General features: G+C 43.5%; 2 protein-coding genes across 4 annotated transcripts in view; one reads left to right on the top strand and one right to left on the bottom strand.

Annotated features, from left to right (window-relative positions):
* LOC133508002 (copine-9-like) overlaps positions 1–13,584 on the bottom strand; it is a 111,057-nt gene extending 97,473 nt beyond the window's left edge. For 2 of the 3 annotated variants that reach the window (XM_061833659.1, XM_061833676.1), the window contains exons 1-2: positions 7,635–7,711; positions 2,824–2,864 (exon numbers count right to left, since the gene is read on the bottom strand). In XM_061833659.1, coding sequence (XP_061689643.1) covers positions 2,824–2,864; positions 7,635–7,711 — 118 coding nt within the window. Of the gene's footprint in view, positions 1–2,823; positions 2,865–7,634; positions 7,717–13,544 lie in introns of those variants that run through there. The other variant, XM_061833668.1, reaches the window with a different exon arrangement.
* lhfpl4a (LHFPL tetraspan subfamily member 4a) overlaps positions 12,785–25,178 on the top strand; it is a 58,981-nt gene continuing 46,587 nt past the window's right edge. Inside the window, exons 1-2 of the mRNA XM_061833748.1 lie at positions 12,785–12,803; positions 21,795–21,868. Coding sequence (XP_061689732.1) covers positions 21,820–21,868 — 49 coding nt within the window. The 5' untranslated portion in view covers positions 12,785–12,803; positions 21,795–21,819. The remainder of the gene's footprint in view (positions 12,804–21,794; positions 21,869–25,178) is intronic.

Below are 25,178 nucleotides of genomic sequence, written 5' to 3'. Positions count from 1 at the left end.
GTCCGACTTTGGCAGACTTCGATAGTGACGGCTGGCTGAAACTGTGTTCGTAACATTGTGCGAGGGTGCAACAGTATATGACAGTAATCTAAAGTAGAATATCACGTTGAACAAGGTGGTGTTTAGAAACTCAAGCAAGACGTCTTTTCTGAAGTTTCCTGAAAAGTTCTCTTTTTAGAGTTGGGGGGAGTCCGCCCAACAGCAACGATACATCAAATATGAGTAAATTATGCAACTTTATTGTATAATACATTCCTTTATCCACATGAGCCATGCAGCTGATTTGTCTGCAGCTCTGCCTCTGAGTTTTAACTCAAGTCGATTTTGGTGATGGAAAATAAGGAAGGGAGATGGGGGGATTCCCAGGGCTATTAGTTATTTACCTATTACTTCATAACAGATTGATATGAATAGAAATGACTGACGGTTTCATTTTCTTGAGCAAAAATACACAAAGAGAATAAATATTGATCCTGTGGACACAATAGATCCTTTAAAATAGTTAAAAGAGATGAAGTGGGGATATCGCAAAAGTGAAGCATCAACACAACAGTGGCTTCAGGACTTCCCACTGACTTTAAGACTAGATTGCTGACCGAGAAACATCTCTTGTTCTGGATGCTGTGAACACTCTGCATTTTTAACATCAGAAACCCCCCGGCATGCATAAAATATTTGCGGCGTGTGGGTAAAATATAAACAAAACAGAGAGCATGATACAATGGGTGTCATTCTCAGAACGTTTATTAATCCCCGAATTCTTTATTGTTGACCCCAAACCGAGAACACTGACTTACATTGGTATAGACGAGGCAATTTTGTCTGCTTGAAAGCTGAAAATGATGAGTTTCACCTTTTAGCCTGACAGTGAGTCAACGCAACACCAAATCAACAAAATAATGGCTTTACCGGAAGATTGAGGAAGAACGGCTGAGCCAGAGCCCACCCCAGCCCAAAATCCATTTGAAAATCTGTAGAGTGACCTGAAGATGGCTGTGCACAGTGAATGCCCTCAAAATCTAACACAGAGAACTTTTGCAAAGACAAGATGGCAACGAGTCGAAGCATACCGTACTGTTAAGAGTCCTACCCAAAATGCTTGAATGATCTCATTACAGTAAAAGATGTTTTAACGAGACATAAGGATAGATATTTTTTAAATGTATTTTCCCCCTAACACATCCGTCCATCCATTTTCTAAACAGCTTGTCCTCATTAGGGTCACAGATGAGCTGGTCACAAACCAATCTCTGGGCAAATATAGACAGAGAAGCATTCACACTGACCGAGCATTTAGAGCTTTCAGTTATCTTAACGTGCATGTTTTTGGAGCTCAAGGACCCAGAGAAAACCCACACGCGCACACGGAGAAGATGCACACTTTCCCTCTTATGTGGGCTTGGCATGCTGAGCTAAGACTTGAACCCAGAACCTCTCAACCCTGAGGCAGTCAAGTCCCCAAACACATTTGCTTTTTCAACTGTACAAGTTAAAAGACAATGCAATGAGGTATGATCCATTGTTGGATCCTTTAATTAAGACAATTATGCGACAATATATCCTGACATACTAACTATGAATGTATGTAACTCTGGCTGTCACACATTCCTGTAATACGAAGAGTAGTAAATTGCATCATTGCCATGGCAACCGTGGATAACCTACTTTAGTGATCTATAATATGGGTGGACCAGCCGAGACAGCCCCAACTGCTGCACTAGTGCTCGCGTGAGTGCATACGTATTCAGTTGTATGCGGCATTAAATTTGGTAAACATCATGTCTTGAGAAATATTGACATGTTTGAAACATATCTGAACAGTTACTGCTATTTTGTTCTTGCAAATTGTTTCCTGGGCCAATGAAGTCAAGCAAAATAATTGCCCACTCCTCTTAACATGACCATTTCTACAATGAATAGTTGTACTTTCACACATGTACACAATGGATGTCTACAATAACTGAGGTTTCATTAAATGAACCTATTAAAGACTTTTCCGAAAAAGACATTGAATTGCAATGCAAAACTTATGCACATCTAGTCACTACGTTCTTTTGTTTATGCTCTATTTTGGACTTCTTGTGAGCTTCTTTCTCTCAAAGAATGGCCTGATTGAATCATGCTGTGATGCAGACGGCAATCACAAGTACTGTATCTTCCAATTCTCGGGCTTCCAAAGCCTCTCATCCGGTTTTCCGCCCACAAATGAGATCTTGGGATGTAAGCATGTCGTTTTGACAAGAACATTTTGCCATTTTCCATGTGCAGGGCACAGTCTCTACTACAAAACCACCACGTGCAAACATTATTGAGTTAAAACTGCCTAAACAGTAAAGGAGCGTGAAATCATTCCTAACATGTTACGCGGGCGTACGATTGAGCATCCACAATACCAGAAATTGTTCACTCTCCCTTGTTTTTTAATTAGCGATAGAAGAGCCAGAGGTTGTTATTGAATTCTTGGTCGGGGTTTCCAGGGAACACCGAAGCGTTTTACCCTTCTCAATATTATTGAAGAATGACATTCATATGCCCTTCGGTTTATTTATTTATTTATTTTTAACTTGTCACTTTTATTTGGTTTCATACTGCCAGTACCTTGACCTTCCTTTAACGCTGATTCCATAATTCTGCTGTAAGGTTTTACTTTCCTCTGTATCAGCAGTGGGCCGAACCACCATTAACACTGACCTGCTTGGGCCTATTTATCAGTTTAAGAATAAAACCTGAAGAAAGTGTTGACTGTTTTTTTTTTTTTTTGGCTTGCATGCTGTGCTATTTTCCAGTCTTATTTTTATCAGATGTGAAAGAGGTCATACATACCAGGATCAGATTTAGAGAATGTGTCCACATCCAGAAGACTCCTGTGAAAACAATAAAACAAAATGCAGTCAAAAAAATCTGACACAATTACAATTTTTCATGTCTTACAATGGTTTGAAGTCTATACAATGTAGAAAAGAGGTTATACTTTGTGCACCAAGACACTTATTCTATATATCACGCTATTTTTTTATTTTTGTCACAAGGACTCAACTTAGGTATATAGTAAGACATCCGTCACAGGTTGGGTGCATACTACAGCGTCAAAGGAGCAGTCAACAGTCAAACTGCTTTTTGGAACTCACAAAATGTTAATTTGATGAAGAGTTATTAATGGACTATTAGGTAACTAATCAATCAATGATTTTTTTTTATTAATAAGAATTCATAACACTTGTTTGTTTCTGCCTAGTGAGGATAAGCAGTACGGAAAATGGATGGAGGGATGTTTGTTTGTATGTATGCATCTAAAACATGTTACTGATGTTGACAGCTTTGAGCCAAGATTGGCCATCAACTTAGCAACTATAAACTAAATTACATTTTTGGCCCAAATCCAGATCAAAGTGCAGGATTTTTACTTCTAATCACAGTCTAACCTTGGATGGACGATCTTCACTGCATAAATGCCACGGTTAATGATTGTATCGATAAGAACAAGAACCGCAGTGGACAATTTTGGAAACATATAAAATCCAATGCCCCTCAACTAATGCAATTCGAATAATTGAACCATAACTGCCTTTGAATCACTTCAGTTTGAACTTGAATATAGATTGAGTGGAAGCGGAAAGTGAATTGCTGCATGATCTTTCAAAGAGCAACGTACAAGTACGTATACAGTGAACTACTAGTACTACGACTAGTACTGTAAGTGATTCATTACCAAAGGAATTAATATGTAACACAATGAACGATCTCATGAGTGATTTTATCCGTTTGTCTCCACGGGGATAGCTTTCACCGGCATCTCTTTCTAGAAGTTTACAGCTAACGTTGAGTCAGTCCACCGCGTGACAACAAGTACGCATATGGATTGTCTCTCCATAATCTTAGAAGAGTACACACAAAGTCATGAGAGGACAGAAGACAGACTTGGGAGTTACAAAGCTAAAGGCTTGTGATTCAAATAATAATCAATGTTTCCAATTATGTGCACCATTCCAAGAAAAAAAAAAAAATAAGCGAGAACACATTCATTCCTATTTACACAGTGTCCCTGAACGCAACTCGCGTTGTCACGCAGCCTCAGCATGCCTGGCATGAATGGTGGTCTTGGCCGTACTGAATCAGTTGCCAATTACAGTACAGCATTTATCAGCCGACATGTGAAGGTTTGTATAAAGTGTATTCAGACGGTTTGTCCCGGAAGTTCCTAACAAAGCTTGGCAATCTTGAATGAAAATGGATCTGCATGTACAAAATGACGTTCATCAGGCAGAAATGAACCAAGATCAGTTCACCTTCGCACAATACACAAACTACTTTATGAAATTTCATTCATTGAACTCCTTCAGGTACAACACTGCATATACAGTATTTGTCAATAATCTGATTATTAAATCTTTTTGTCATGTCATTATCCAAGCCGCTTATTCTCACAAGGGTTGTGGGAAAGCTGGAGCCTATCCCAGCTCGCTTCGGGCGAAAGGCAGACTACACCCTGAACTGGTTGCCAGTCAGTCGCAGGGCTGATATCGACACCATTAATGAGTGGGAATCGATTCCACGCTGCCTGCACCAAAGGCAGGCATGTGTACCACTACATCATCAGTGACTCTATTAAAGCTTTTTGTAGAATAATAATAAAAATACATTATACAAGGCTTCTCAAGCCACTCAAATACAGTTAAAATAAATCAGATCACAATCACAGTGAGGTGGGTGAGCAGGATTGAGGGTGCTGGTGTTAACGATGCTGTCCACTGTGGTGGAATGCTGACAACACAACCAACATTGGGTCTAACCAGTCTCCACACCGCGTTGGATTTACGGCAGTCACGAAAATAGACACCAGAGTGTTGTGGGTTTGTGTCATGCTGGAATGGTTGAAGTGATAATTTTAGAATGGGCTTTTCATAGCATTTTTACAACATTTTTATGGTGGCTGGCAACCAATCCAGGGTGTACCTCCAGACAAAATCTGATGGAATGGTTCCAGTTTCCTTGTGACCCTAATGTGAATAAAAATGGCAGATAATTGATGGATGGGAAAGTTTTACCCTGGAACTGATTATTTGTATTTGTACTCTTTCCTTTGACAACTGTATTTTTTTTAATGAATTAAGGAAAATCTGAGCTCTATCAGTTTATCAGTGGAGTTTGTTTATTCTTAAAGGTCCACTGACACGTAAAACATAATTTTCAATATGTTTTTAATTAGAAAAAAAAGTCAGCCGGAATAGACCCGTCCGTTTTTTCACCAGACATCAGGATGTTGTCGTATCTCCTGCCATGAAAATCCTCTCGAGACATTTGTGTTGGAGAAGAACCAGGAAGTGATGTTTTTTGCAGATGGCCACACTGGCGGGTGCATGTGTTTATACCTGTTTAAAATAGGTGTTTTTTCTGCGTATTAGCCAAAATGCCGGCTCGTTCTATTGCTGGATTTTGCTTGAACACTCGGGAGGATGGATTCACTCTTCATACTTTTCCAAAGCACCCGCTTTATTGTGAAAAATGGATTGCACAAGAGCTTTGTGGGTTCTAAATGACACGTAGGTGTGTATAGAGCTATTAAAAAAATAGTAGTTGTGGGGGAATAATTTGTCTCACAGTTTATAGCATATGTTAAGTGTGAATTTAGAATAAATCCCCTTGGTCCAACTGGCAAAATATAACGAAGCACATTTAAGACAATTTAATCACACACGATACAATACAACACAAAACAATAAAATAGAAGGCCAAAGACAGTTTAGTAGAGTGTAACACAAACTAACTAGCTAACTAGATGTTCAGTCACCAAACTAAAAAAATTTCTCCGAAAGCAGCAATCATTAAAAGCTCCGTCCGCGTCCGACGACGTAATCCTTCTCTCGAAACGTAACAAAAGAATTGTGTCATAATAACATCCTAAAGTAGGAACTCAGCTGTGATAAATGTGTCGATGTGCGCGGTCCGGCGTAGATGTCGCTCGCCGGCCGCCGGTGTTTGCCCAGACATGGAAGTGGACCGGGCAGGGAGGTGGTTTGGCCGCGTGTGGGGAGGAGAAAGAAGCTCCCCCCTCCACTGGCTACCGGTGTCTGGGCACCCCTGAAGTAGTTACTTCATCCGGCATGGGTCCTCCTGAGTACGCTACATTCACAAGACTTGTAAAAGAGTTAGGAAATCAAACAATTATAAGCCTGTTATTTTGAATATTTCATCGGGTTCCTCACCCATCTGTCGGGGAGTCTGTTGATAGTTAGAATTGATCCACATATCATCTAAATATGGCTTGAAACGATAGGATAATATTGCCCCTTTCACTTCACTCGATTCTGAGATGTTCGCTTCTTCTAAATGAGCTTCATTCTCAGATGGGGTGTCAGAAAATTACGAACATCTCTGTTGTTCTTCTCCCATAGCAGGTAGCACAGCGCCTCTTCAATAGCAACTGTCCCAGTGTAACATCTGCAAATGACGTTGCAGGCAATATGGCCGCCACTGGGATGTGGAGTGAGACTTCTGCAACTTTGCGCAAGAACGACACGCTCTCCGCTCATTTTTTAACTAATAACTATTTGAAAATGTATATTTGGCTGTCAGTGGACCTTTAAATATTCCATCATATCCAGAAATTCTCTTAATTTTGAAGATGGATCTAAAACAGATTAGAAACTATAATCTGATTAAGCAGGGACAAATATTTGTGTTTCTTTTGACTGAAAGAAAGTGAAAAGTGTCCTCTGAGCTGTGTCACTATCTCAAGCAAATGTGATCAGAGGACGGACTCCACAGGAGCACCAACCATTCATTATTCATTATTCAGGAGTGGACTGAAGAGACATTTTGCACACCGCAAGGCTGACAGGCGCAATGAGGCTGACTGGGTTTTACATCTTGATTTAGTCGGCCAACAAGCTGACCTGGCACACATTCGGATGAGCAAAGATAAAACCAAACACAAGGCTAAGAGAAAATTATTCATGTATTTTTTGTTTGTTGTTTTTTTTTTTCCAGAAAAATTCACAAAAATAAAACGTTTTTCTGGCAGTGTACTTTTCTTTCTGTGTCAAGAGGCATCTTAAAATACAAAAAATAAATAAATAAAATAAAACCATGGGGAAGATTTCATATTCATCAGTAGTGACTGTGAATATCAATGCCAGTCTTCGGTCATTGGCGGGACTTCATGCAGGAGCAAAAGAGACTTTATAGAATATCTTTAATCGCTTCCATGCAGGCACCTGCTGGTGAGATCAACCGTTTCCCCGAGAGCAGGGAAATCAAAAGGTCACTGATTTGGGGGGTGCAGGAATAAAGATAATTATACACACTCAGGGGTCTGCTAGGGGCTTGTCAGTCCTAGTGTTGTTATTGCAACACTATATTTCAGTATCATACGAGACTACCAGGTGCTCAATGAGGTGTAGAATGAATAGATAGATAGATAGATAGATAGATAGATAGATAGATAGATAGATAGATAGATAGATAGATAGATAGATAGATAGATAGATAGATAGATAGATAGATAGATAGATAGATAGATAGATAGATAGATAGATAGATAGATAGATAGATAGATAGATGTAAATGTTACACTAATCTGTTCACTGTTAAGTCTAACAACATGGGCACGTGGATGCAGAAGAGTTTGACCTTACCGGCAGGAGACGGTAACTTCTATTTTAGTTGCGGGGACTCTCGTGTTGAGTGGATCGAAGTCCCCGATGGTTGCCATGATGCGGAGAATGGAAGAGCAAAAGAGCTATACAGCATCCGAGTAGAAAGACATAAATTTGGCCATGTCAACACAATAGTGAGTGCCATCCATTGTAGAGAAGATTCCTCTTCTTCCCCGCCTGAGAGCCTGTGGAGAAATCCAGAGAGGTGTGCATGCAGGGGGGTGGAGTGGGGTGGGGGGGCGGAAGAGTGAGCGAGTGCAAGAGAGCGAGAGAGAGAGAGAGGAGGAGGAAGGAGAGGCAGACTTTAACTTTACAGTGCTGTATTTGTGTGAGTGCATGTGCACGTGTTTGTTTTAAAACTGACCAGTTTTTTAAAATTTGATTTAAGTATTTTCTTGTCTAATGAAAAACAGACAATGAATCACTGTAGAGTTGAATTCGTATAGCTAAACCATCCACTTTATACCAATATTTTTGTCATGTGTTCTTATTTTTGGCACAATCCTGTCACAGATACTCTGGTACAGGTAAAACATATTAAATTTTTATGTCGACTTAATCATTTAGGGGGACATTTAAATAAAGCACTGTACATTGTTAGACATGCGTAGCATTTTGGATGACTGGTTGGCACGTCTGTCTCACAGTTCTGAGGAGTGGGGTTCAAATCCCGGCAATACCTGTGTGGAGTTTGCATGTTCTCCCCGTGCCAGTGTGGGTTTTCTCCAGGCACTCCGGTTTCCTCTGTTCTCCACAAAACATGATCATTGGCAACTCTAGATGTGTCATCCCATCGGAACAAGAGTAGGATCCAAATGCAGGACTCGGACGATGCCAGGTAGTTCAAGGAGAAACCTTTATTAAATGCCGAGGTCGGGGATCGAGCAGGCAGTCCGGTGCAGCAGCGGTAGTTGGGACGTCGGGCGAAGAGAGCAGGTGAGTGGGCAGGCAGGACTCGGTACACAGGAGAACGATCAAAGCAGACAGAAGTATCAAAGGAGTCAGGCTTACAAGGTTGGTCGGAGAACAGGCAAAGGTCGGTACACACGGGTTGTCGATCAGGGATACCGGAGCACACGAACGGGACATGAAGCGCAACGAACTAGCGCCCACCACTCGTCATCGGGGTGATATAAATACACGGACTAATCAGACCGCATGAGACGCAGGTGTGCGCCTCGATCAGCGCACCCGTGCTGGCACCCACGCGGGTACCCGCACAGCTCGTGCTGGAGCGGCAGGATCATGACAGTACCCCACCTCAAAGGCACGGCTCCCAGACGTGCCTAAATGAAAAAACACAGACAATAATTAAAACAGGCAGGGGTGGGCGGAAGGGGGTCCGGAGGAGGCCTTCCAGGCCACCAAATGCGAGGTGTCCGGGTGGACAGGTCAGGAGGACGACCCAGACGCCAAGCACCAGGGTCCCCATGGGGCGATTCGGGCGGACGACCTCTGTGAGGAACCAAACTGCGAAGCAGGAACTAGAACGAAGCAGGCCACCGCTCCGGACGAGAACCTCCCGCGCTGTGGTTGCAAGACGACCAGGGATTGGACGCCACCGAGGCTTGGTCAGTAGGCAGCCGTGGATTGGTCACCAACGAGGCCAGGTCATGAAGCAGCTGGCAGCCATCCGGAGCGAATAAGATGATGGAGAGAAGGACCCGAGCCATGACCGCCACCATTACCATCACAGCCATACCGAAGTCTCTCCAGCTCCGGGGTGGCTCATCAGAACTCCCCAGCTCCTCCTGGACAGGAATGTGAGAAGGCGGCGACCCCATCGCCATCGCCACCTCCTGGACAGCAACGTGAGAAGGCGGCGACACCATCGCCACCTCCTGGACAGCAACGTGAGAAGGCGGCGACACCATCGCCATCGCCACCTCCTGGACAGCAACGTGAGAAGGCGGCGACACCATCGCCATCGCCACCTCATGGACAGCAACGTGAGAAGGCGGCGACACCATCGCCATCGCCACCTCCTGGACAGCAACGTGAGAAGGCGGCGACCCCATCGCCATTTCCACCTCCTGAACAGCAACGTGAGAAGGCGGCGACCCCATCGCCATCGCCACCTCCTGGACAGCAACGTGAGAAGGCGGCGACACCATCGCCACCTCGCGGACAGCAACGTGAGAAGGCGGCGACACCATCGCCATCGCCACCTCCTGGACAGCAACGTGAGAAGGCGGCGACACCATCGCCATCGCCACCTCCTGGACAGCAACGTGAGAAGGCGGCGACACCATCGCCATCGCCACCTCCTGGACAGCAACGTGAGAAGGCGGCGACACCATCGCCATCGCCACCTCCTGGACAGCAACGTGAGAAGGCGGCGACACCATCGCCATCGCCACCTCCTAGACAGCAACGTGAGAAGGCGGCGACACCATCGCCATCGCCACCTCCTGGACAGCAACGTGAGAAGGCTGCGACACCATCGCCATCGCCACCTCCTGGACAGCAACGTGAGAAGGCGGCGACCCCATCGCCATCGCCACCTCGTGGACAGCAATGTGAGAAGGCGGCGACACCATCGCCATCGCCACCTCCTGGACAGCAACGTGAGAAGGCGGTGACACCATCGCCATCGCCACCTCCTGGACAGCAACGTGAGAAGGCGGCGACACCATCGCCATCGCCACCTCCTGGACAGCAACGTGAGAATGCGGCGACACTATCGCCATCGCCACCTCCTCTTGGGCAGGAACTTGAGAAGATGGCGGCACCATCGCCACCTCCTGGACGGGAACATATGGACTTGCCCATCGCCGCAGGAACAGGGGACGACCGCGGACCGGTCGCCGACAGAGCAAGAATGGGGAGCGACCACGGACCGGTCGCCACTGGTACTCCAGGGCACGGACAAGAAGCGGCTGTGGAGACGTCGCCACCTCCTGGACAGCAACGTGAGGCGGCATCGGGTCAGTCCCCACTGCCACGTGAGCTTGCAGTGCATTCGTTGAAACAGCAACGTGGGCGTGGCGCGGTGGTGAATCCGTTTCCAGGGCAACGTGAACGAGCGTCGGCAGAGAGTCGGTCGAAACTGACACGTGGGCGTGTCTCGGGAGCGGGTCCGTTCCAACTGCCGCGTGAGCTCTCCTCGGAACAGCCAAAACCTCAACGTGGGAATGGCGAGGAGGCGGTTCAGTTTCCACAGCTACGTGCGCTTAGTGAGGTGGCGAGTCCGTTACCACTGCGACGTGCACTTGGCAAGGTGGCGAGTCCGTTCCCACTGCAGCGTGCGCTTGGCGAGGGGGCGGGTCGGTTTCCACGGTCACATGAACAAGAATAGGCAGAGAGTCAGTCGAAACTTACACGTGTGCGTGTCTCGGGAGCGTGTCAGTTCCAACTGCCACGTGAACCTGCATCAGCAGCGAGTCCGTCGCCGTTGTGACGTCAGCGTAGCTCAGCTGGTTCGCCAATCCTTGCTGGACCTGGGCCGTGAGAACCGCCAATTCTGGGCTCTGCCGCTCTATCTCCGCACGCATTTCATGGTAGAAGGCATGGTGATTTGGTGGCTCGTCCTCCCTCTGGGCTGGAAGCTTCGCCACCAGATGCGGGTCTGCGGGTTTCGCCGTTGCTGGCGAGGAGTGGAAGGATGGTGTCTTAGTTGCCACGCAGCGGGAGGCACCGGGGAGCGCCCGGCCGGGGTGTCTCCTCTGGCCGCCACGCGGAGGTCCCGGGTAGATGGCCAAGCGGGTTCCCTCATACGGATTGGTGTACTTAAACCTACCGGGCAAAGACGCTCGGGTGCTGGAAACGCGGGGAGGTGAAACAAACTGACTGGGATGAAAGATCGGACGAGCAGATTCATAATCAGAATAATCGGAGTCGTACTCCGGCAGCCGGTCATACAAATCACGGTCCTCCTCATATTCCGAAAAGTCAGAGTCCAGAAGAATATGAGGACCCGGACGGGTCGTGTTCGGGACGTATTCATACCTCGCTGGTGGAGCGTAAGACCCGGAAGTGGGGGACGTCAAGGAGCCTAACCGGATCGGACAGGCTTGGTCCTCCGGCAGACGGTCTACCCTGCGTCGGTCCCAGCGACGCCGGGTCTTTCCTGCTGGGTCCTGTTTTGGCCAGTTCGTTCTGTCACGTCCCATCGGAACGAGAGTAGGACCCAAATGCAGGACTCGGACGATGCCAGGTAGTTCAAGGAGAAACGTTTATTATATGCCGAGGTCGGGGATCGAGCAGGGAGTCCGGTGCAGCAGCGGTAATTGGGACGTCGGGCGAAGAGAGCAGGTGAGTGGGCAGGCAGGACTCGGTACACGGGAGAACGATCAAAGCAGACAGAAGTATCAAAGGAGTCAGGCTTACAAGGTTGGTCGGAGAACGGGCGAAGGTCGGTACACACGGGTTGTCGATCAGGGATACCGGAGCACACGAACGGGACATGAAGCGCAACGAACTGGCGCCCACCACTCGTCATCGGGGTGATATAAATACACGGACTAATCAGCCCGCATGAGACGCAGGTGTGCGCCTCAATCAGCGCACCCGCGTGGGCACCCATGCGGGCAACCGCACAGCTCGGTCTGGAGCGGCAGGATCATGACAAGATGGCCTGTAAGTGTGAATGTGAGTGCGAATGGTTATTTGTTTATGTGTGCCCTGCAATTGGCTGGCAACTAGTTCTTCCAGCTCGAAAATAGCTGGGATTGGCTTCAACACTCCCATGACCCTTGGGAGGATAAGCATCTTGGAAAATGGATGGATGGATGTTAGACATTCTTGTAAATTCTAGTTATTCACCACAATTCATTAAGGTAATCTTACAGTAATTAACTACATTTTCCAGTGCATTGTGCGATTTTGGCTGACTTCACACAGAGTTACTACAATTTGCATGCACCAGAATTGTGTAGTTGTGTGCTCCCAATGTGTATACAAATGCCATAAAATGTTGAAATGTTGCTGTCATCCTTAACGATGTAAAATGAAAATTATTACCCATAGTTTGTTGAATATATATCTTACTTAACTCTCTCGTGACTTAAACTGTATTTTGCTTCTTTTTTTTTTTTCAAGAAACCCCGACTGTGGGTTGTGTGTAGTAGAGTGACATTCCGCTCAGCTGTTCTGAAGGCTAAGTGAAGCGACAGAAAGAAAAAGGATTACACAGCCTACTTCTGCAAGGTAAAAGACATCCTGTTGACCTTTATCACAAATCAACACACCAATCAATATAAATAGTGATTTGACCCTGTCATCAGTAGGTTATGTAGTCAAGTTTAATAAGTAAAAATGTGATGAAATGTCAAACAGTGAAGTAAAAAGAAACACTCATTTCAAATTTAGAATGACTTTACCGACAGGTTGCAAATGTAGCGTATATGGGTGGAAATAAAAATATAATTACTTCAGGAGAAAAGAATAAGCCAGAAGTGACACCTGGGTTACTTCTGGTTTAGCATCATTTCAAGTTTAATCGATAAACTCAAACTGTCTCGTAAAAGGGCACACCTCTTTATAGGTGTCAAAAATTTGGGGAAAGTTGCAAAAAAACCTTTCTGTCAGTCTCTTAATCTAGCTAGATTTAATGAAATACGAGCTCTAGATGGCAGATATTCATTATAAAGTTCAACCTACACAAAACACAGGCAAGAAAGGAATTCCACATTATATTTAATGACATCTAGAAGGGATCGAGCGTGAAACACCCAAAGGGTCTAACTAAAGAAAGAATATAATCGTTATGGTCAAAGAAAGAAAAAGTTAAGATTACACTTTCCCTGAAATTAATCAGCACTAATATTATACAGGCTGGCGACTACTCACGAATGGAGATTAGCTGTGCCCTGGGGGTGGTCTGTCTGGGTCATCTCAGGAAGCACGGACACAAGCTTGGTTAAAGAAGACAAAAATGATGTCAAAAACTAAAATCAAAAGAGGGGGAAGAAGGAAAATTGTTGTTCATCATGCCTTCTTGGGATAATGTGACTCATCCAGTCTTTTCAGGGGATCTCGAGCAATTTCAGAGTGAGTACATTTGGCTGGAAATGTACCTGGTACTGTACCTTGCTAGCACCTGCTCTGATTGCCCAGCAGTGACTCATAGATAGGATTGGAAGCTGAGTCTCCATCTCCAAGACCCACGGTTACCGGGCTGTGTGTCCGAACAAAAGGAAGGGGAGAGGAGGTCTATGACAGCTCTGTGGCTCAGGGCCTGCCAGCGAGAAAACGAAGAGAGAAAAAAGAAAAACGAGTACGAGAAGGAGTGAGTCAAGAGATAAATACACCGGGGGAGTATGTGCGGTGGGGTGGGGGTTCAAGTCTATCAGATGTTGTTTGTACTTTAATCTTGGCAAATCATCTGTTTATGGTTTGAATCACATTTCATGCAGCTAGTAGTCAAATCAAGGAAAACAGTTCTCAAACTGTTGCTGCTGTGCTTCTTAAGTTGTCACACTGACAGAGACATCAAGGCATACATTTGGAATATTTCTGCAGTGTTTGTGAATCATCAAAACAGATATTTATCCTTGGTTAAATCAAGTGTGATTTCATAGGTTTTGGTACTCTCAAACACCAGTGGGTATGCCTTGCATACAATTTTCACATTAAACAAATAGTTTGTTGCTGTATTTGCATCCCATCATCAATTGGAGCAAAGCCGTTTGTCAAGGTGGGGGAGGTTCTGGTAACTGTGTCAGAGTCACGACATTCATAAATACTAGAGTTTTGCTTGAGTTGACCTGATGCCAAGTGCACGTGTAGAATCCTTATTCTTGAACATAGTGTTCATTATGGATAATCCGTGATGTGCACAGTGGTACAGAAACAGAACACCAATCGAGAGGGGTTCCACCCAATCACACGCTTCTAGGTCTGACTGTCATTGCCTATGTGAGTATTCAAGTCCCCCAGCAGAACAATGGAGTCCCCTGCAGGAGCGCTCTAAAGCTGATGGGTACCGGCTGGCCGGTGAGGCCATGGAGACCAGGCAATGTCAAGACAAATTTGAGAAAATTCTGATCCAGCATCCAGTGTTTCAGTTGGAGGAAGCAATGCACTGTCAACACTGTGAAAAGTGAGAGTGGTTAGGAAGCTCCTCGGCTGCACGACCTCAGGGGTCGATGAGCTCTGCCTGGAGTTCTTAAAGGCTCTGAATGTTGTGAAAGCCTATGACAGAGTACTCAGAGAGTCTGGAGTAGCACAGAAGTATGTTAGAATGGTACAGGAGATCTATGAACGTACAAGAATAGTGATAAGGTGTGCTGTAGGTGTGACAAAGGAATTTAAGGGGGAGGTGGAACTGTTCAACCCTGAGTCGCTTCCTGTTCTCAGTGGTGATGGAAAAGCTGACAGATGAGGTTAGACTGCAGTCCCTGCGGACCATGATGTCCACAGATGACGTGTTTGGATTTAAAGAAGGGAGCAAGGTAAGGGAAAGTTACAAAGTTGGAGGCATGTACTGGAAAGAAGAGAATCAAGTGAGACAGAATATATGTACATGAATTAGAGGGATGGAGCTGGAACGGAGAGGTTACAGGGAGAAGAGATAGTGAGGGTGGACGACTTCAAATACTTGAGGTCTACAATCCAGAGCATTGGCGGGTGTGGTAAGGAAGTGAAGAAAGGGGTCCAAGCGGGGTGGAAAAGTTGGCGGAAGGTGTCTGGTATGTGGTATGGTTATGTGACATAAGAATCTCTGCTAGGATGAACAGCAAAGTTTATTAAACAGTGGTGAGACCAGCCATGATGTACAGATTAGAGACGGTGGCATTGAAGAGATAACAGGAAGTAGAACTGGAGGTTGCGGAAATGAAGATATTGAGGTTCTCGCTTGGAGTGAGCAGATTGGATAGGAATATAAATGAGCTCATTAGAGGGAAAGCCAAGGTGAGATGTTTTGGAGACAAGCTTAGGGATTTTGGTTTGGACACATCCAGAGGGGAGGGAGTGAGTATATTGGTAGAAGGATGATCAGGATGGATGGAGCTGCCAGGGAGGGAAGCTCGAAGAAGAAAGACCAAAGACAAGGTTGTGAAATGAAGTGACGGACGAAGATGAGATGGAGGAGATAGGCTTGGATGGAAAATGCTGACACGCTGTGACGACCCCCAACGGGACAAGTTGAAAGAAAAAAATTGTCTTCTAAAAGATCAGCATCTTGACCTAAAGTTAAAGACTTTCAGGTTTAGTCTACAGGGAGCAGGAGCTCCACCAACATTACTGTGATATTTTAAAATGTTAACCATATCTGCTTCCAAATTTAATGAGCTCTCTATGGCCCATGTTTTACCATTGTTGCTTGCAGCGTGTAATTACTGTATACTGAAAGACTTGCACTTAAGAAGTCTACGCTGTACCTCAAACAAACCCACCATTAGGACAAATACATTTTTAATCGGCCCTGAATCAAATGGGTTCATCTCAAGCAGAAGAGCAGGGAAAAGTCTATTGGTTATCCATTGTTTTTGTTGGGTTTTTTTTCTGTTATGGAGCTTCTAGCGCAATATCAGGGCTCTATTTTCATGATTGGTATAAATCCGCTTGGCATAACGCTGAGGAGGGAGGCTATACCCATATGTCCATTTACAACACCACTTCTTCTGGTTAGGGCCACAGGCCACGAAAGTCTATCCCAGATGATGTCGGGTGAAAGGCAGACTGCATCGTGAACTAGTCCCCAGTCAGTCGCAGGGCAAATATAAACATGGACAACCATTCGCATTAACATTCACATTGCCACTGAATGGGAACTGAACCCACTCACTCTGCCTCCACCAAAGTTACCATCAGTGAGCCAGGCTGGACCTGGTTTTGGTAATTTGCAATGATGTGGGCACTCCCACAGTCAACTTCAATCCTGTGCAACTGACGCGGTGGTGCAGCGCAAACTGTGGTACTGTCTTGCATCAAGACATATATGGGGAAGAGAATGCATCGAACCGTGTATGACTGGAGCATTGAACGATACCGGGTGCCCTTATTAAATACAAAATGAGGTGGTAAAAATCGCTGGTGACTGAAATATGTCCTCTGACCTCATTGTCCTATATCCCATACAACAATCAATCATTTCCACCCACATCCACATCCACACCCACACCACTCCCCAATCCCCATTGCTGTGTGCTGGCTAGTATGCAGGATGACTTTAAAAATGTGTCCTGTTGGGCTCTTAGATCAAACATACTTGAGAATCTGGATATTTTTTTATGTTGTAACAGTTTTATTGTGTCACAGTGGAGTTTTTGAGCTTCTTCTGTGATTTGTCAACATTTGAATAGAGGTTTATTGAAGTTGATCAGTCGAACAGAAAAGATTTTCGAGAGGGGGGAGAGTGACAAAGGCAAATACAAAGCATTAACTGTAAATAGAATGAGAAAAGTAAAGTATTACATATCTAAAACAAGGAAACATCAAATATAGATATTGCGTGGGACTGTAGCCCCACAAAGGAAGGACGGGACAAGAAAGGAAAAGACTGACAGGAGAAGACGCATGCAGGGTTTAGTTGCAAGGGTTGTGAACCCGCCAAGTAAAATGTGGTGGATGACTTATGGAAGTCTATAGAGCGAGAATGTAAGTGGCGGAGATACATAAGCAATTGATGGATACATGAATCAATAAGTGGTCCCACACTTAATGAACGAATCCCAGGGGTGTCTGACTACAATTAAATGCCAGTGAGTTCACAATGTTGTACATACAGCTTTTTTTTTTTTAAATCAAAAATAATGGCATGTGAATTCTAAAATTGTATATGAAAGCTAAACAAAAAGAGCGTCCAAGGGCAGTAAGAGTGAGTATCTCCTCAGGAACCGCCTCAAAATGCAACGCCAAAATGACAAATAGCGGGTATAACATTAAAATTACGGCCTGATCTTTTCCAAACATATTCAGAACTTTTACTACCATCTTTGATTCACTTGTTCAGGAGTGATTGCATCACTGAGTGCGTCATCTATTCACTGAAGTGCTTAATCAAACTGTTGATATGTGCATGATCACTTAGCTTATGACAGAAACGACAGCTTGTCTTATTAGTCACTTCATGTGTGAGTGAGTGAACCTCTTTTAAAATTTTAAGCTTTGAAACAAAAATAACAAAAGTCTCTAATGATCGTACTGTAGCTGATGAGTCTCATGGAGATTTTTCAATCATTATGAGTGTGAATACACTTTTCCTTGAAGTGGTTCACTGCTTATAGGCAGTTCTTGTTCAATTCAGTTGTAGGATAGTTCTTCCGTTTTTCTTTTAAACAGTGATTGTGCAGAAAGTGAAGAGAGAAAAAAAGATAAATGAAGCGAATATGTACCTGGGGAAAAGGTAGAGCTCAGGTCATTCTCCTTCAACTTTCCTGGTGACGACTAATCTGAGATCAGACAATGAAGTGGACAGCGAAGCTCGGTGTGGGAGAGTATATTTTGTGGACTGACAGCTAATTATCCAAGGAGTAGAAATCCTGTTTAATTTCCATTTCAGTGTCCAGGAAACACATCAGATCTTGAAAACAGGAGGGTGTTTGAACCACTTCCTCTTATTATACGCTGAACGCATTTCCGCAAATAGCTGCCTGCAGCCTTTGGAATAATTATCTTGTTTGATTTATGCAGACTGATGGTTAACAACCTGGACTTTCCGTAGACTCCTGAATGATTGAAAGCCCCAAAAATCAAACAAAACTTTTCGGGAAAAAATATTCCTCAAAAGTCACACAACAATATGGAAGTCGATGACTGTCATCCGTGGCGGCCCAACCTCGCTGCAGCTTAGAGCAGCCAGCATCAAAGCATTACCGGTAGCAGCGTAAACACACCAAAAGTTGCTCATCAACCGCAATTAAACAACTGGAGTGGACAATTTTACAATAAAAATGGAGGTCACGATGCCAGGTGAAGCCAGGTCTTCTTTGTAGGTAGTGCATAGGAATGTGCGACCATAGAGGACAAGTATAGAGAATAGCTACTTAAAGTTAGTCCCTGATACTATTCATGACTAGTTATCCACTAACTATCTAGCTGCTCGTTACAGAACCAATTGTAGACATCTTACTAAATCCAGAAAACCGGTAGCCATTTTCTTTCCATATCGCTGTCCCAGATTTCCGACACTTGGATTTAGCGGAGAGTCACCAAAATCTTTTTTCTCATTGTTTTGGACAAAGTCATCCTTGTTCTTTTCCAGTGACATCGTTGGGAAATCCCTTTACTGCCTTGTTTTTGAAATACTCAATAACATTTTAACAAACTTTAAAACTACAGCGCCGTGAAAAAGTATTTGCCCCTTCCTGTTTTTTCTTAGTGCATATCTATCATACACAGAAGTTTCAAATCATCAAACCAAATTTAATATCACTCAGAGACAACCCAAGGATATAGGCTTTCAAATGACAATTCAATTTATTAAGGCCCAAAAAAATCCAAACCTTTCTGACCCTCTTTGATAAAGTACTTGGACTCTGCGCTCCACTATTTGACCCGAGTCTGTCGATCCCAGAGTCCTGCTGGGTTTGTATTCCATAAGCATTTCTTTCATGTATTCAGTACTTAAAACATTTTGTGATTCAAGACCAGTAGCAGAACTTAAAAATCTATTCTAAAGCTGACTGGAAGCCTGTGTAAAGACTTAAGAATTGGAGTGATATTCTCTGACCTCTTTGTTCTGGTCACAACCTGAGCTGCGGCATTCTGAATGAGCTGCAGCTGTTTTATGCTCTTTTGGGGGAGTCCAGTCAGAAGACCATTACAATAGCAAATTCTACTTGAGATAAAACTTGCCAGACTGAAGGGTGAGCAATTGAATATTTGCTGCAAACCAACTAGCATGGATTTCACAATAGTTTTAAAAAAGTCAAATGGTAGTGTGTCTAGACAGCTCGTTGAAGCTTTCAACTGTTGAATTGTTTTCTGTACAGTTTTTTGGTCAACTGTATCAAATTCTGAGATAGGAATGTAGTTTTCGCTGTGTGGCTTCAGATCTAGTATAATTTTATAATTCTGTTGATTTGTGCCAATAATTATCCTGATAGATTGTATTTTTTCACTCAAATAGTCGGCAAACTCATTGCATTTAACAGCTAACAAGTTCTGGACCCATCTGTTCGTGGGTGTTGTGAGCTTGTCAACCACAGCAAACAGAGATCTGAAATTCATTTACAACAACACACCATGGTTTTTAATATCTCAAGGTTGAAATTTTCAATTTTAATATAAAGCATTTAGGCTATTGCATTTGTATTTTCTGTGCTTTTTGTATTTTCCGATGTTTTTGTTTGTTCGGATAAATACATATGAAGGGACGCTATGCTGGGTATTCACCCTGCTAAAAATTTTCTATATAACATTACTAAAGAATTTCTAAAGAAGTATAGAACTTTAGGACCCAAGTGTTGTTCCGTAGAAATTTTATAGAAAATTCCAGACAAAGTTCTATAAAGCAAGTTGTTCTGTACAAATTCTATACGATTCTATAGATTTCTATGAATTTTTTTTTAGCAGGCCAACCAGTTTTGTTGTTGTTATTTGATACACCTCACAGTCTTAAGTGTCTCATTATCTGGATTTGGTAATCCTTTAAAACCAGATCTGGATGGGACTGTTCCAATCCAATTTTTCTTTGAGCAAAACTCACACAGATGACGTGATCCTGGATCGCAAAAAAAAAAAAAAAAAAAAAAAGGTGGGGGGGGGGGGGGGGGGATTTCAAAATTATGGTTATTTTGATCCAGATGATATCTTTTGAACAATCCTTGCTTGGGATTTCTCCACTCTGACACGATGTCCTGTGCTGCCCAAGATGTAAAACATGAGAAGTCAAAAAGGGCACCTTGTAAAACCCTTTTCCCCACTTTCATACAAAAAAAAAATACTATTGTGCTTAAATTACTTATTATATTGATGGTTCCCTTGTAAAAAGGAGTTTTTATTTATTTATTTTTTTTGTTAATGATTGTTCTGTAAATAATAGCATTTAACCTTTTAGGCTGTAGAATGATGTGATAATGTAAACACTGAGTGTTTTGCGCTCAGCCACATCTGTGGCATATGTTAGCAGGTTGGCAGAAAAAAAAAAGTGTCAAATTCGAAAGAAGCATCTTGCTAAACATCTCAAATGGAACGTCACTTCCTCTTAGAAATAGATATATATCAAAACAGTTCATAATGCCCTTCCATAATGTTGAAACATATCTGCAATCGCATAGCTGGTACTGTGACTCAAATATTGCAACGAAATGAACACCTACACTACAAGCCACTGAGGCTGTCCATTCAATCAAAGTTTATCAACTCCAAATGCGCTGAATGTCACCTTCTTCATAAATGAATAGATTAAGATCATTTATATTCGTGCCATGAGCAGAAACGATACCCCATGGAAATTATTTTACAAGATTAATCCTTTCGGCATTTTAGACAATGAGTTATAATTAAATGCTGCTCTCTAGTGGTCAAACAAGAGCGTTGCATGAGGAATGAGTGACGGAGCAAAACAGCTACCAACATTTTTAGGACCACATAATAATTAATATATGTTAAACATTTCATGGTTCTCAAAAACTGGACATGACATGCCGTTTTGGTTTACAGTATATGCCACAAATATATATTGACTGGGGCAGCATGGTGACCCAAATGCCTGACTCACTTTTCTGAAGTTCATGGCTGGACTCTCGGCTGGAGCCTTCCAGTGCAGCTTCCTGCCACATTCCAAGAACATGCATGTTAGGATTATTAGATTGTTCGTGACAATATATTTGCTCGTTTTGTGTCGTCAGAGATTGCACCCCCCCCCCCCCCCATTTTTTACGCAGCCTCTCACTCAAAGTCAGTTTAGATAGACTCCTGCTCACCTGCGCTGCGACCAAAATTAGAACAAGAAAATCTGTTTTTCTTTTCAGTTTTTTTGGCAGCTTTTTTATCATCCAAATTTTCACAGTATGGATTGATGTTTTCATCACAGTTCTGAAGACACACCCAATCCTGGCTTCACCTGTGTGGAGTTTGCATGTTCTCCCCATAGCTGTGTGCGTTTTCTCCGGGTACTCCGCTTTCCTCTCACATCCCCAAAACATGCACGGGAGTTCAGTTGAAGACTAAATTTCCCATAGTTGTGAATGTGAGTATGAGTACTTGTTTGTTTATATGTGACCTAAAATTTGCTTGTGGCCACTTCAGGGTATACCTCGCCACTGGTTCAGAGATGGCTGGGATAGGCTCCAAACCCCCCGTGAGCCTAGAGGGGATAACTGGTAAGGAAATTTAATGAATGATTCATGGAAACTAATGGGCTTTAGGCCATCACTCCCTTTATGCAAAGATTATTTTTTTTCCAGTAGAGTTGCACAGGTTATTGCTCCCACTGATGGTGGAAAAAGTTTGGACAATCTGTATCTCGGTTTCATATTTTTATTTCACAAAAACCACGCATTTGAACAGTGGTGTGCGCACATTTTATGTCCACTCGTTAACCATTATGCTTTACCTGAATGACAATTTATTTTTCTATAAATTCCGAGTGAAATATAAATATAGTCAAATTTAGAAATGAGCATCGTTGTATGCGATACAATACAGAAAGGAGTAAAAGACAATACAGTAAAGTAAAAGACGAAGGGCCTACAGTGTTTATATCTATACGAGGCTGCCATTGCGTCTTCTGATCAGTTGTCACAGCCTGACACTTTCAGCTTTCTGCCCCCCCCACCCCTACTTGTCTCTCTCTTTCTCTCTCTTTTATACATACGCACACACACAAAACACATACACACTCAGTGCACACACGCTCGCAACCCCCCACATCTCTTTGTCCATCACCCTGTGTGAAAAACACCTGCGTCCTGAAGAGGAATTCCCAGCGTGAACAGTCTATTTTCTCTCTCATGACTCTCTGACCTCACTTCAGCAGTTACATTGCACCTTTCACTCTGCCAGTTTTAGCACACACATTAACATGCGACACTTGCGCATAAAATGCCTTGCACATGTGCACACAGGAAATTATTTACATTGGCGACAAAGGACAGATACATCCTCGCGCTCTCTCAAACACAGACGCACACACACACACAATCCATCACATTCTGTTTTGAAGCCAATTCATGGCAGGAGAAATTGAGTTTGAGGGCTCGATTTTTGTGACTGCTGTGAATCTGCCACATAGTCTAACCCCGCAAGGAAAGTAATTTTGGTAGACAAAAGAAGGATGTCTTCATGAGTGCGGTTGGTGATCACAGTCCACAGCAATCCTGTCCAATTGAAGCGGGTCGTCTCATTCGCTTTAAATGCCGTGTGCGAGAGCTGCACTGACAATCTTTGACATGGTGGAAAAAGAAACTGATTTGCTCAAATCCAGGAAGATGAAGCACCCAAATTAGATTTCTAAAGAAATGCAAACGGACCTCCACCAGCAGATGGTGTAGGCTTGGAGGAGGTCACAGATCTGCAAACAGTATGGAGTAAGTACAGTTCTGTACAAAATAATAGCAGTCCAATGTGACTAACCAGATTAATCCACATTTTCAGTATATATATATATATATATATATATATATATTTTTTTTTTTTTTTTGCTAGATGTCAAACAAGTTACCAGTAAGTGCAATGGATTCTCAGAAAGCCAACAAGACCCAGCATTCATGATAGAGTGTACGTACTCTTAAGGCTGTGCAATTATGCAATTTGTTGAAAGGGGGATGTTAAAAATAGCAGTCTGCTGTTGACTTTAAAAACTCAAAACTATTTTGTACAAACATTTACCAATCCTTTGACTCACTAAACTAATATTTAGTTAGTTAATTACCAGTTTTGTTTTGTTTTTTTGTAACTGCTTCTCATCTGTGTGGCATGGAGTCAACCAACTTGTGGCACCTTTCAGCTATTATTACACTCAAAGATTCCTTAACGACATTCCACAATTCATTTACATGTCTTGGTTTTGCTGCATAAGCAGCATTTTTTTTTTTGGTCACCCCACAAGTTCTCGATTTGAGTAAGGTCTGGGAATTGTACTGGCCATTCCATAACAACTTTGCTGGTTGGGAACCAAGACTTTGCATGTTTACGAGTGTGTTTGGGGTCTTGTTGAAACACCCATTTCAAGGGCAAGTCCTCTTCAGTATAAGGCAACATGACCTCTTCAAGTATTTCAACATATGCAAACCTTTCATAAGCAAAGATGGACCACTGCCAAGAAGGGCATGGCCTGGCCACCGGTCTGGTCGGTGTCACCTCTGACACTTGTCACCGGCCACAGCTGTCTTCCATGTGTACTCTAATTGACCCCTCCGTGGATATTGCGCAATCCGCGTCGCTGACCAATCAGAGGCCAGAGATCTGCATAAACCAAAGCCCGTTTTTGCTCCCGCCATTTTCTCAGACAACATTGCATGGTCCAGTATAGGTTTTGTTAGCGTTTTTATCGCGTATTTGGGTTATTTAACAAAAAATATGGTTAAGAGGTGTAGTCACGGACTTTGTAATAGTGACGACAGGTATCCTGAAAGGCTAGTTGGTGGAGTTCGATTCGTACCCTTTCCAAAACTGAAGACCCAGTATGAAAAATGCCTTCGATGGATCAAACTTTGTGGAAGACCGCATCATCAACTAAATCCATCTAATATCAACCGGAACAAATATGTTTGCACGAAGGTATGCCCTGTATTTGATTTTCAATACATGTCTCGTATAAATGAATTCGACCAGGGGTTGTGGGTTTGTATCCCACTGGGGCCTTCACTCCATGAGAAGGGTTGCGTCAGGAAGGGCATCCGGCGTAAAAATTGTGCCAAACATATATGTGCGTTCATCTGAGATGACACACTGTGGTGACCCCGAAAGGGACAAGCTGAATGAAACAACATTTAAGTTTGGGATTTTGTTACTGGCGTTGCCAGTTCGTTGCCTTGTGTCAGTGTGTTGCGTTCATTGGCCGTTGGATTCCCCACCACTGAGAGTAAGTGTAGTGTTGAGCTATTCTCGTCACAATGATTCTGTGCCCTTTTGTTAATCCTGTCCCGTTAAGATTGTTAGTTTGCCCCATAGTCTTCGGACCTTGCTGAATGTCTTTTTGGATCCTGCCTAGCCTAGCGTTTTTGTGCCTTGTTTTAGACTGCTTTTTGGTATCGACCAGTTTCTGAAAGAAAACCACGTCTAACATCATGTCTTCGTCTTGGAGTCCTGCATTTGAGTCTCCCCCCGCACCGATGGCTCGTGACAAAACCGCTAGATGAACCCTGGTATGCAATAAATAGGCCCAACACCACAGTAGGAGAAACATGCCTGTTTCATGATGCTTGCACCACCATGCTTCACTGTCTTCACTGTGTACTGTGGCTTGAATTCGGAATTTGGGGGTTGACATGTTCTTTAGCAAATTGTAGCCTCTTTTGCACATGCCTTTTTTTGAAGGAATACTAGCAGACGAAAAGATGCCTGAAAAATGGAAGAAAAGTGTACTAGTTCCCATTTTTAAGAACAAAGGCGATGATCAGAGCTGTGGGAATTAAAGAGGAAAAAAGTTGATGAGCAACACAATGAAGTTATGGGAACGAATAGTGGAGG

The sequence above is a fragment of the Syngnathoides biaculeatus genome, chromosome 2 (assembly GCF_019802595.1).
Source record: "Syngnathoides biaculeatus isolate LvHL_M chromosome 2, ASM1980259v1, whole genome shotgun sequence".
Taxonomy (NCBI): Eukaryota; Metazoa; Chordata; class Actinopteri; order Syngnathiformes; family Syngnathidae; genus Syngnathoides; species Syngnathoides biaculeatus.
Note: the sequence above shows the minus strand (reverse complement) of the source record. Positions and strands in the feature narration are given on the sequence as shown.